The sequence below is a fragment of the Bradysia coprophila genome, chromosome II, assembly GCF_014529535.1.
Source record: "Bradysia coprophila strain Holo2 chromosome II, BU_Bcop_v1, whole genome shotgun sequence".
In the NCBI taxonomy this organism is placed as follows: Eukaryota; Metazoa; Arthropoda; class Insecta; order Diptera; family Sciaridae; genus Bradysia; species Bradysia coprophila.
Genome location: NC_050735.1, coordinates 3,448,296 through 3,459,787, shown reverse-complemented (window position 1 = coordinate 3,459,787; position 11,492 = coordinate 3,448,296). Strand labels below are relative to the sequence as shown.

General features: G+C 36.6%; 2 protein-coding genes across 2 annotated transcripts; one reads left to right on the top strand and one right to left on the bottom strand.

Moving 5' to 3' along the window:
* Positions 1-1,936: 1,936 nt before the first annotated feature.
* LOC119066907 (sulfide:quinone oxidoreductase, mitochondrial) lies at positions 1,937-6,662 on the top strand. Its single transcript, XM_037169603.1, has 7 exons — positions 1,937-2,336; positions 4,936-5,041; positions 5,105-5,329; positions 5,407-5,607; positions 5,670-5,879; positions 6,071-6,257; positions 6,320-6,662. Exons 1-7 carry the CDS (start codon positions 2,248-2,250, stop codon positions 6,634-6,636), a joined length of 1,335 nt encoding a protein of 444 aa, XP_037025498.1. The 5' UTR covers positions 1,937-2,247; the 3' UTR covers positions 6,637-6,662.
* Positions 6,663-7,770: 1,108 nt separating this feature from the next.
* On the bottom strand, positions 7,771-9,553 carry LOC119066849 (levanase-like). The gene is made up of 3 exons (XM_037169520.1): positions 9,351-9,553; positions 9,174-9,290; positions 7,771-9,107 (listed from the first exon to the last, which is right to left on the bottom strand). Exons 1-3 carry the CDS (start codon positions 9,487-9,489, stop codon positions 7,810-7,812), a joined length of 1,554 nt encoding a protein of 517 aa, XP_037025415.1. The 5' UTR covers positions 9,490-9,553; the 3' UTR covers positions 7,771-7,809.
* Positions 9,554-11,492: the final 1,939 nt, after the last annotated feature.

Sequence of the window (11,492 nt, the reverse complement as noted above, 5' to 3'; positions counted from 1 at the left end):
CTTATGGGTGGGTCAGGTCCCTTGACTGACTGATATTTTCTCAACAGATTTTTGTCATAAATTGTTTGCTCCTTTAATTTTATTGAAAATCAAATTTCAGAATAAGCAACTGTATTTCTACATTTTCATACAAAAGATGCTGCGGTATTACTGTCTGCTAAAAGACGCTGTAAAAAGGACGTATTTCTTGCTAAACTCTTGAATAAATTTACCTCGTGTGAATACGGCCCTCGCTTCGCTCTGGCCGCAAAGTTCACGATCGTTGAAATTTTCTAGATTATAAGACTTTTTTAGCAAATAATTCTAAGGGAATATTTTTGATCGACAAAGTTGTCAATCGAATCAGTGTAGCTGAATGGTTAATATGAAACGGCAAATATTTTCGATTTTTTACCGAAAATTAACCCTATTTGCTTATGAGCAAGGTCCAAGGTATGCAACTCGTGTGATTACGGCCTTCGCAAAGTTCACACCTATCTTCGATCTTAACCTCAAGAATTTAATTCCTCATCGGATAAAAAAACTTTTTGGAAATCCTTTGAGAATTACTCGAGTTATCGTGTTATCAAGGAATGAACAAAGTGCGACAAACAACCCAACTTTGAATTTAATCTGAGGAATTTAATTCCCAGTCGAATAAAAAAAAATGAAAATCAGTTGAGGATCACTCAAGTTATTGTGTTATCAAGCGACGAGACGAAAATTCTTTTGAGAATTTATCTAAGATCACCCGTCTGTTATAGTCCATCTTCGAACTTAACCTGAAAAATTTAATTCCTCGTCGATTAAAAAAAAAGTTTTTGGAAATCCGTCGAAAACTACTTGAGTTATGTGGAATCAAGCGACCAGACAAAAATTCTTTTGAGAATATCTCTAAGATCACCCGTCTGTTGTCCATCTTCGAACTTAACCTGAGGAATTCAATACATTCCATGTATTTTCAATCGTAGTAGTGAACGATGTGTGACAAACATTTTAGAGTGTTTATCATTCGTAAGACCCATGACTTTCAGTCAAGGGAATTAAAAAAGAAGTTCACCATTTAATAGATCAGTGTCAAATAACTGTTCTTCTCTCAAAATAGTGTCAAATGAGTTGTCAATTTCACAAAGCTAACCTCAAACAATGACAGCTCCATATAAATTTTTGAAACATTTTGGTTAGCTTTGTGAAAATGACAGCTCATTTGACATCTCAAACGACATTGACAATGATCTATTCATACGTTCAAATATAACAGACTCAGCTCAGTGCACGACGCCTGTTCATTTGCAATTTTTTTTTCCAAAGAAGCTTTTTTCCTTCCTAAGGTTACAACCAGCAATTCTTTTCTTATGAAAAGTTTTAACGTTTCACGACAGAGGACAGACATTTCTTCAGTATATTTAAGTAGAATGCAGATTTTTATCATCTCTATTTTAGATAGTATCCGCCTGAGAAAAGTAATGATAAGAAAACTATTTATCTGAAAAATGTTTCTTATTGTTAATTTGAACGTTTCCAATTTATCCTACCAGCAGGAGCAGCCTAGCCAACTGTTTATTTGTTTTAAAAACTACTTTAATTTCAAATGCGATTAATTGGTTTTACGCACGGCAGAGTAAAAGTAAACCTGGCAGGAGCGGTTCATTGGTTTACTTTTTACTCTGCCGTGGCTTTACGTCGATATCAAGGATCTAATGTATAGGAAGTGAGGGAAGTGAGAACGAGTCACAAATGGTACAAATATTGGTGGTCATAAGATCATTGTTGCATTAGCCTATATGTATGCTACCGTCTAATCGGTTTAATGTTTAAGTTATTTTCTTCCGAGTAAATTGTTATCTCGCCTGATTTTATACAAAGTAAAATAAAGCAGCAAGAAGAGTTCCCCGATTAGATTATGAAACATCAATTACGATTCGAGATTCAAATGGACGTGTACCTATTTTAGTAACATGACTAAAATTGCAAAAAAAAATATGTGAAGCAGTCAGAACTCTCAGCTGTAAATAGCCAGAGTGCGGTCGACTCATCGTAATATATTCGGATTTTTCGGTTGTATTCGCACATCAATCATACTAATAAGCAACTTCTACGTATTCTTTCCGATTGTTATAAACAGCATTATTATTATGTACAACTGAAACCACCGTCTCACCACTCATACAGAACTATTTGTCGTGGTATATTTTTGAATTCATCTTTCGACGAAAACTGAAATAATAAATTGAATTTTGTGTCAAAGTGTAAAACTTTTATCAAATTATGAATAGACTTAGCGTTGGTGGCAAATGTTTCAACAAAAGCTCGGCGAGACTGTTGTCAACTTGCAATAGCCGATTGAAAGATTACAAGTAATTTAAATTTTTTTCTAGTTGTATAAAATGATTTGAAATAGAAACGGTATTGGATAGTGTGTGCTATCTTATTAGGTTCAGTAAATAAGTATCATCGATTGCGTTATACATGTGTGTTTGCACATACTGAGCAAATTTATGTGCAATTTATTTTCAATGTATTTTTATGTGTAATGAACCGTTTATATACTAGACAATTTATAATGGATTGGTGTATGTATCCGACATGGAAACTGTTTAGTTTATTGTATGTATCATCAACATACAATGATTGTCACTTAACCATACACAAGACTTAATTCATGCGACGTAGGTTATATCTGCGGTATTCCAGTAAAGTTCTAGTGGAATTGTTAGACTATTCTGGTAGTCAAATAGGAAAGACAATCCTTTATCCATTTAGTTGAACATACCTTATTCTATATTAGAGACGACTTACCAGCTATTGCTATTGAATAGCGGTAGCTAAACGATTGAAACGGTATAGGGTCTGTCAGTCGACAACCGTACACTTTCCTCAAAAGTTTCGATATACTTAGGATGATTTGATATCAATGAGCACTTGGCATTTTTCTCGTAATTCGGTCCCTCACTTCATTCGGGTTACAACTCGCGAAATTGTTTAAAATATTCCGTCCAGAACAGATAAGTAATAAGGCTTGCTATCGGGTCAGGTCAACCTGAAAATTTAGGTCAGGTCAATTAAAATCATGACCTGAAATGACCTGAAACCTGAATTCGACCTGATAACTTGACCTGAATATTATCAGGTTGACCTGATATTTTTTAAGTTTTTTATAAACTAGTATTATTAACATAAAATCGAAAAAAGAATTGATTCCTGATAAGATCTACTATTAGGTTTTTGTTGTTTCAGAGCGGACGCTTATGGTTTCTTTGTAAACAAATCCAAAGGTACAATCTTCACTGGGATCATTAGCTACACTTTGAACATTTTACATTTTTTATGGGGTCAGTAAGTAACTTCTAGAACTCTTATCAGATAACCTGGTAAGGTTTAAGGTTTAATGACTTGTTGATGCCAATAAAAATTTAAATTGTTCAAATTGTCGATGCTAAACCTAATAAAGATTGTGCGACTTTTCTAAATGTTTTGCGTTCCGAAATAACTGATTCAGAACATTAATTCGTGAAACCGATTATATTTTCGTTCCTTAAGTTCACTTTGTATCACAGAAAAATTGGTTAGAGAACTGCCTCGGAAAGGTGAATATTGTGGGCTCAGGACGCACCTATGCGCCAACTTATTTTTCCAAAGTACATGCCCACTATCAGAGTACATTTCAGAACTTGCACTCTAATATGAAGGATTTCGTAAACATAGTGAAGCCTGAATGATTTCTGGCTCGACGGAATATCTCGTCAGCGTTAGAATATCAGCTCTAGCCGAATTGTCAAGTTCTACAGGAACTGATGGTTTTGTTTTTTTAAAGGACAAGAAATCACGAGTCATGCGACCGAGGCAATTGAAAAGAGAATTATAACAAACGTGGAGATAAACGATTAGTTTTTTGTGATTATGGAAGTATATTTCGGATTAACGACTTTTATTGGAGACTTTGATTTTTTTCGGAAATTTAATTTCAGGTCATCAGGTCATTTCGGGTTATTTCAGGTCATGACCTGAAAACTCAGGTCAGGTCAGGTCAAAGTCAATTTCTATTTCAGGTCAACCTGACCTGACCTGTGGTAAGCCTTAAAAGTAAATATCTATTTAATACGCGAGTTGCGATTAACCTCATTTTCTCATCTCATGAAAAATTGCGTTTTGTTTTGGTCGAATGACATTTCTAGTGAGAAAAGTGAAGCACTTTCTCTACCATCCTTCAGAACTTTTCTGATTTGAATTGTCGCTGTGTTTATGTTTTCAAAAATGGTATTACGAATTGATCTTTTCGTTTCAAAGAGAATAAAGGTTAATTTAGCTGGCACATATGAAAAATGTTGTGTTCTGGGAGAAGTAAGAAATTTCATCTCGATAAATTGCGACACTCGCTTCGCTCTAGTCACAAACATCGTTGAAAGTTGCTATTTTCTCTATTCCCTTCACAAATAACTATTTCAACATTAAATAAACAGAATAAAAGTCAAGATCATCGGTAACTTGCACTGTAGTGCGAATTTGCAACAGTTCATCAGCTGGTGTTCATGCTATGGTTTATGATGGTTACCATCAGATAATAGTGTATTTGTCGACTTAGTCACACGTATCTTTATGTGTAAGTGAATACAATATATGACAGCAGCTGGTGAAATGCCAACTGTTTCAAACTCTGCACTGAATTAAATTTACCAAGTGTACCAAACCAATTGTTACCACTGCCTCCGGAGCAACTCAATGCGAGACCTCTTGCCACTGCCTCTGTCACTATTAGTACTATTACTAGTAGAATCGTCGAGACTTATTGTCTTTTGATAGTTGCGATTCTTCGAGAAGTCAGCTGACACTATCAGTAACGGTGTAGCTAGCTATAGCTAGGCAGTGATTCGCATAACATTAGGGAAGTTTTAAGCTTTTAGTATTTATCCACTTTGAGAACCTTCGGAACGACTCAACATTATCTATTTTTGATAGATGCAAAATTCTTGTTGTTGGCGGCGGCACAGGTGGTTGTTCGATTGCTGCCAAACTGACTGCAAAATTGGGTAATGATTCTGTCATCATTGTCGAACCGAATGAAGTAAGTCATTCACGATAATGACGATTTGCGGAATTTTAATGCAAACTATAAATTTTCACACAGCGACACTATTATCAGCCAATGTTCACAATGATAGGCGGTGGGATGAAAACATTATCGCAATCGAATTATGCTATGAAATCAGTGCTTCCAAAAGGTGCAAAGTGGTTGAAAGATCGGGTCTGTAGCTTTGATCCATCAGTCGGGTCTGTGAAGACTACGAATGGAAGTCGAATAAATTATGATGTGCTTGTGTTAGCTTTGGGAATGGAACTTCGTTATGACAAGGTTGGAGAACAGTGATTGCTCGTCCAATGTAGACAATGTTGGGTGGAGTAGAAAGGATAATAATTTGTTTGTTAAAGATTCCAGGACTACAACAGGCACTGGACATGCCTAATAGCAATGTGACTTCAATTTATTCCCCAAAGTATGTCGAACGACATTTTCAGAACTTGCAAAAATTCGAGAAGGGAAATATAGTTTTTACGTTTCCTGCTTCACCAGTAAAATGTCCAGGGGCTCCACAGAAGATTTGTTACATTACAGAGGATTATCTTCGAAGAGTGAGTTTATGAACAAGTTTATTTAAAGAAAATCTGTGAAAATTTCTTAAAATTATAACCAGAATAACAAGCGAGACAATGCCAAGATTATTTACAACACTGCACTCCCTGTCATATTCGGTGTCAAGTACTTTGCAGATGCACTATGGAAAGTGGTGAAGAAAAGAGATATAGAAGTGAACACCACGTTCAACTTAATCGAAGTCATTCCCGATAGACACATTGCTGTTTTTCAAAATGTTACCAAACCAGAAGAAAAAGTGAAGACTGAGGTATGTGGACAATATAAATATTACCCCTGAGATGAAGTATTTTTCTGGTTATTTCCTTATCCTTTGTTGTTATATCTTGTCTATGAACGGTCTTACCTACTCGCATGGAGGTAGACTACCTAGAGGAGCCTACTCGTGTCGTCAATGGCATATTCTCGTCATATTCGTTTACGAACAGATTTACTTTTCAGTATGCAATTTTACATGCAGTACCTCCACAAGCTCCACCAAGCGTACTCGCTGAATGTAAAGATCTAACCAACGACACCGGATTCGTTAATGTTCACAAAGATTACCTCCAGCATACCAGATTCCCCAATGTGTTTGCAATCGGTGATTGCTCATCCAGTCCAAATTCAAAGACAATGGCGGCTATTGGTAACTATCCGATCAAACATTAAATTGAAACTTGATGTGAAGACTTGAATATTTTAAATCAGCATCCCAATCGGCTGTCGTCTGTAACAACATTATTTCATTCCTGAACGGTACAAATCAACTGATTGCTTACGATGGTTACGCTTCGTGTCCATTGGTCACCGGTTACGATCGATGCATAATGGCGGAATTTGATTATGATTTGAAGCCGAAGGAGACATTTCCGTTTGCTCAGAATGTCGAACGCTACAGTATGTTTTTGATGAAGAGGGATGTGATGCCGGCTCTGTATTGGAAATTGATGCTGAATGGACGGTGGAATGGACCAGAGACAATGAGGAAAATATTTTCGATTGTTAAATTTAATAAGCAAAATTGAGTATTGAGGTCTCACTCAGTGATAAACTGGACGTTAGATATTTAGAGAATTTTATTCCTTCTTTTAATTAAATAAATTTGTATATCGAAGCCGGCGAAAACTGTACGAGAGATAACTAAAGTTACTTTGAAGAGTGAAACAATTTTTCGTTTTGGACCAAAGACTCGATCTGCAACAGTAATTTTGCTTCTTCAATCTATGCAAAGAAGTACTCAGGTGTCGTGGCTTTTTTGCTGCTTTCTATCTGATCCTAGCCTAAAACACTTCGATCGATCCACGATCTATTTGAGAGAATGTGTACTCATTCTCACTGTGTGGATGAATTAGAATTTAATCAGGCCTTTATATGGATCAGGGTGGAAGGTTCATCAACGATGAAATTGGCGGATCTTCAAAGTATATCAAGGTGAGATTGAGCAAACGTTGTGTCGCTGGAAAGCTCCTAGAGGTCAACATAAAAATCTATTAGGTTTTAAATGAAGGAGCTAGGAGAGACCTACATCCGGCAGTGGATACAAACAGGCTGAACGAGAAAAAGAAGGTGTGAGTATTGTCCTGATTATTCCGGGACATGAGTGTCGAAGACTTTTTGAAAGAAAGAGCGAGTATGTGAAGTAAAGATAAGTAGTCACCGTTTCTTCAGAAACTGAAACTCACCGCTTTTTCATGAAGTCGTCATTTCTTCTCGTGACGTCACTCTGCTATAGCTCAAGTATACATGGTTGTATGACCATCAGAAAAATGCATTTTTTATTATTTGTACCACCAGCCAGTTGATGAAAATCAAAAAGGTTCATTGATCTTTGATCAGGTCATTGAATATGGAAGGACTACACATGCTTAGTTTAAATCAATTTAAACTTTTGCAGTTTTTGTCCTCTAAATAGAAACTAACCAAATTAGCTCCTGTCTTATTCTAGAACGAATAAAATGTTTAGTAATAACGTCAGCATCGATCGAATCTGTTACTTCCATCTGATCATTTTGAAAAGATACAAAATCTTTTACTTCGTTAGTTTTAACAAAGGTGTTTGCTGGCGTATTCCGCTACTCGCTATGTAATGCTGTGATTTCTTCGGAAATAAAATATTAAACTGAACAGACCATAAGAGTTTTATCAACAGACTGCTGCAGTGCAGAATATAAACCTTTATTAGTTTCTACTGGAAATGACTAACAACTATAAATAGATTTTAAGCCTTGAACGGTGATGGAAAGAACGGATAATTGATTTGCACTATTGGCTGAAGTGAATCCAATTCTAATGCTGGATAGTGGTTCGGTTGGATAAAACAATCCTGTCATTGCTGTTACACCTTCATCAGCAAATACTTCAATGGCCGATGTGTCTAAAAACAGTTTCAGTTGAATGATTTTGTTTTTCGTTTCTCGTTGAGCGGTTGCCCGTTGACCAAAGTTGGTATCGAATGATACACTCCCCGAATTGCTTCTGTCTAAGTAAATTGAATTTTGCCCATAGCTGTATCCGACGCAAAGTTGTTCGTTTAATCTGTTGTAGAAGCATAATTGAAAGCTTGCCGACGAATCTGCAGTAACAAGATTAGTATCAATTAATGCATCAACTTCGAGTAGTGGATTGACGAAAGCTAAATCGGCAGTGAAATCATATACGTTTCCACTTTGTATGATTAACGGAGCGGTCTTTTCGTAAAAATCTGAGGGTGATCTAAGTTTCTTAAGCTCTTCAGATGGAGATGATGCCAAACGAACTCTAGTTTTATCGACTCGTTTCAGTTCCAAGACCCTGGGAATAGTCATTTGACCTCTCCATGCCTCCGTTGGCACTTTTTCACCATACAGCCAATTGCTCATCCATGCAATCAAAACTTTACGATTTAACGGATCATTTGCGAAGGTAACGCCCGCATAATTATCGGGACCCCAGTCCATCCACAGGTTTTGGTTGATGCCATATTTTCGAAATACCTTACCGTCAAAGTCACCTAAAAAGTATTGAGTCACTGAGCCTAGATTGGGTCCACCCGGGTTGATGCTCACTAATAGCACCCAAAATGTATTTCCATCTAAATCAAATGAAAGCAAATCGGGACATTCCCAAACACCACCGTGCGCTCCTTCTATTGGATCGCCACCAAATTTACTAAGTGCAGTCCAGTGTATTAGGTCGGAAGACGAGTAGAAATCAATGCTGTCTTTTACAGCCAACGACATAACCCATTTTCCATTAATTTCGTAAACTTTCGGATCTCGAAAATCACGATAACTAGGATCGGTCAGAACTGGATTACCAGAATATTTCTGGAAAGTACGTCCCTTATCATTACTAACAGCGATACTTTGACGTTCGGCGGCGCCATCCTCTTGAGTGTAGATTAAAATTATTGGTAGGTTTGTGCCAGTTTGGAGGCCACTCGTATTTCTTACGTCTAGCACTGCACTTCCGCTAAAAATCTCTCCCAAACCATCAGGAGACAGAGCGATCGGAAGTTCTGCATGAAACGGATGATGTTATTCTCGTTTTGTGGTCGTTGTGATTACAAATGAAAAACGTATACCTTCCCAGTACAATAAGTCTGTCGAAATAGCGTGACCCCAGTACATAGTACCGTGGATGGTACCATTTGGATAATATTGATAGAACATGTGATATTCCCCGTCCACATATATCAAACCTGTCGATTGGAGTAAGAGTTTCAGCGTTCGCAATTTTGGACGTTATTATCAAAATCTACCATTCGGATCATTTATCCAGTATTTTGCTGGACTGAAGTGAAATTGTGGCCGATGCTTGTCATTGAGACAAATCGAGGATGCAAAACCGATGAAACAAACAGTGACAACGAAATGAATTACACGCAAATTAGACGTCATGTCGTAAACCGAGATGAGCAACGCCCCAACGAGTTCTAACTAATTAATTTGTTCGATTGCCTAATATAACTGCAGTTTGTACTTCAAAAATGCAATTTGTTAATTGATTAGATAACCTTGGAACGAATAGAGATCGAGTAATGTAAGTACTTCGTGAAGTGCATGTAATTCGTTACAATTATTGAATAAACAATAGCCGCTCAGTTAAAGTTCCTTCTTCATTGTCTATGTAGCGCTAGCTCGTATGGTCGATTGAAGAATCAGACAAAGTTGACCATAGGTTTTCTGGACTTCGAGAAATTTTCAGATTTGATGTTTGTACCTGTTTTCACGAAAGTCGCAAAGAAATTGACCTCTCCAACTTTAACAAAGATCCTTTCTCTTCCCATACCTACTTGATATTAGAGCTGTCTGGTCGGAGGATATGCTCTTTCAGTCTCCTACGCATTCTCAGGTATTCGAATTAAAAAATTAAGAAGATGTGAAATCAAGTGATATGAGCCGCCTTTCACCTGTGGCGAGATCAAGTATGGTGCTTCGGTCTCAAATTGATAAGAACCTATCAACATATATATGCGAAAATTTGCCTTTCTATACTTTAACCACGTACAAGGTTCTGTGCAAGTGACCTTAATGACTCACTACAAATCTGTTCCACTATTAAATTAACTGAATGATTACGGTTTCATAGAACGTTGATGATGCAATTGAGTAAAAAAAGTTTTTGTGTAGGATTCTTGCAACTAGCTAGACTTATATAACCTAGAGAGAATAGTTTACATGAATACAAGTCTGCGGGCTATTATTATCAGATCTAGATGGGTACGACTAAAATTAGCAATTTGACGTTTTTGTGCGGTCGGTGACTTTGAAATAAGTGCCGCATTTTGTTCCAGCCTTTTCTCAGCTGATCCACTCATCTAAACAAAAGTGTTTTTACGTCTTGCAGAGGCATCGATGCTTAGCGAAAACTGCAGCCTACATTTGTGTGTCTAGTATTTCATTTTTGATGATATCTTTCCATCCGAATCCTTTTTGAAAAATGTACGACCGCAATAACGAGCACGATTGTGTTAGCTTTAAATAAAAATTTTGTTTGACCAGCAATGAGAAAAGTCAGCAGTTTAACGAAATTTTCATAAACTTCTCAGTTTTCTCAGTACTGCTATAACCAAATCTATTTTATGTTGAAAGCTTAAAATCCAGTATTTAAACAACGCCCAAATGTATGCTTTTCAGCAAAGCATCAATGCCTCTTAAGCGATTTACCACTACCACGCACATGGTATTATGGGTGGATCGGATCAGCTTGAAAACAACTAAAACGAAATGCGTAACTGATATCAAAGTCGTCGACTGTGAAAACGGTTCATCTATATAGTGTTCAAAGAGAATGTCAAAAAGAGTGTTCACCCATCGAGCTCAGTTAAATTAACTGGTTTTTTCCTAGTTAACTGGACTTTTACATACAAATTTTGACGTATCACCCAACGGAACCAGTTAATTTTTCTCTCTTTTACGCTCTTTGAACACTGTATAAAGTACCCTGTCAGCTTCAAATACGTAAGTCACACTGGAACCAGCCTACCCAACCACTGTCAAAGCGGACTTTCTTCATGGATTACCCCAAAGCCTCAGAGATAAAAAGAAGTAATAAACTTGTAGTATTTGCACACTGTCTGCTATATATTTATCATGGATGTTCTGATCGGGTTGATCTAAGAAAGAATTTCAAATTTTTTGAAATTGGAATTGGAAAATGTTGACATTTTGCAGGAGCTTATTATTCAGATGTAATTGAAATGAATGTATTTTAAATTAAGTTATTCCAATTTTGTGAACCCAACGAGAATTTGAACTTTTGAACCAATGCAATGCTCAAATCCCAAAACAACCAGGTTGGTTATTTGTTGTTTTTCTGGCAATTAATAATAATTCAATTGTTAAATTAAAAATTCCTCAGCAAGACAAACCTACTTAAGAATTTCTTCTTGTCTAATAAT

Excerpts from the sequence above, each read along its gene's own strand:
- LOC119066907 (XM_037169603.1), top strand. The coding sequence starts at position 2,248 with ATGAATAGACTTAGCGTTGGTGGCAAATGTTTCAACAAAAGCTCGGCG. Across the intron at positions 2,337-4,935 it reads AGCCGATTGAAAGATTACAA|ATGCAAAATTCTTGTTGTTG; the intron begins GTAATTTAAATT and ends TATTTTTGATAG. Across the intron at positions 5,042-5,104 it reads TCATTGTCGAACCGAATGAA|CGACACTATTATCAGCCAAT; the intron begins GTAAGTCATTCA and ends ATTTTCACACAG.
- LOC119066849 (XM_037169520.1), bottom strand. The coding sequence starts at position 9,489 with ATGACGTCTAATTTGCGTGTAATTCATTTCGTTGTCACTGTTTGTTTC. Across the intron at positions 9,291-9,350 it reads CTGGATAAATGATCCGAATG|GTTTGATATATGTGGACGGG; the intron begins GTAGATTTTGAT and ends TCCAATCGACAG. Across the intron at positions 9,108-9,173 it reads AGACTTATTGTACTGGGAAG|AACTTCCGATCGCTCTGTCT; the intron begins GTATACGTTTTT and ends CGTTTCATGCAG.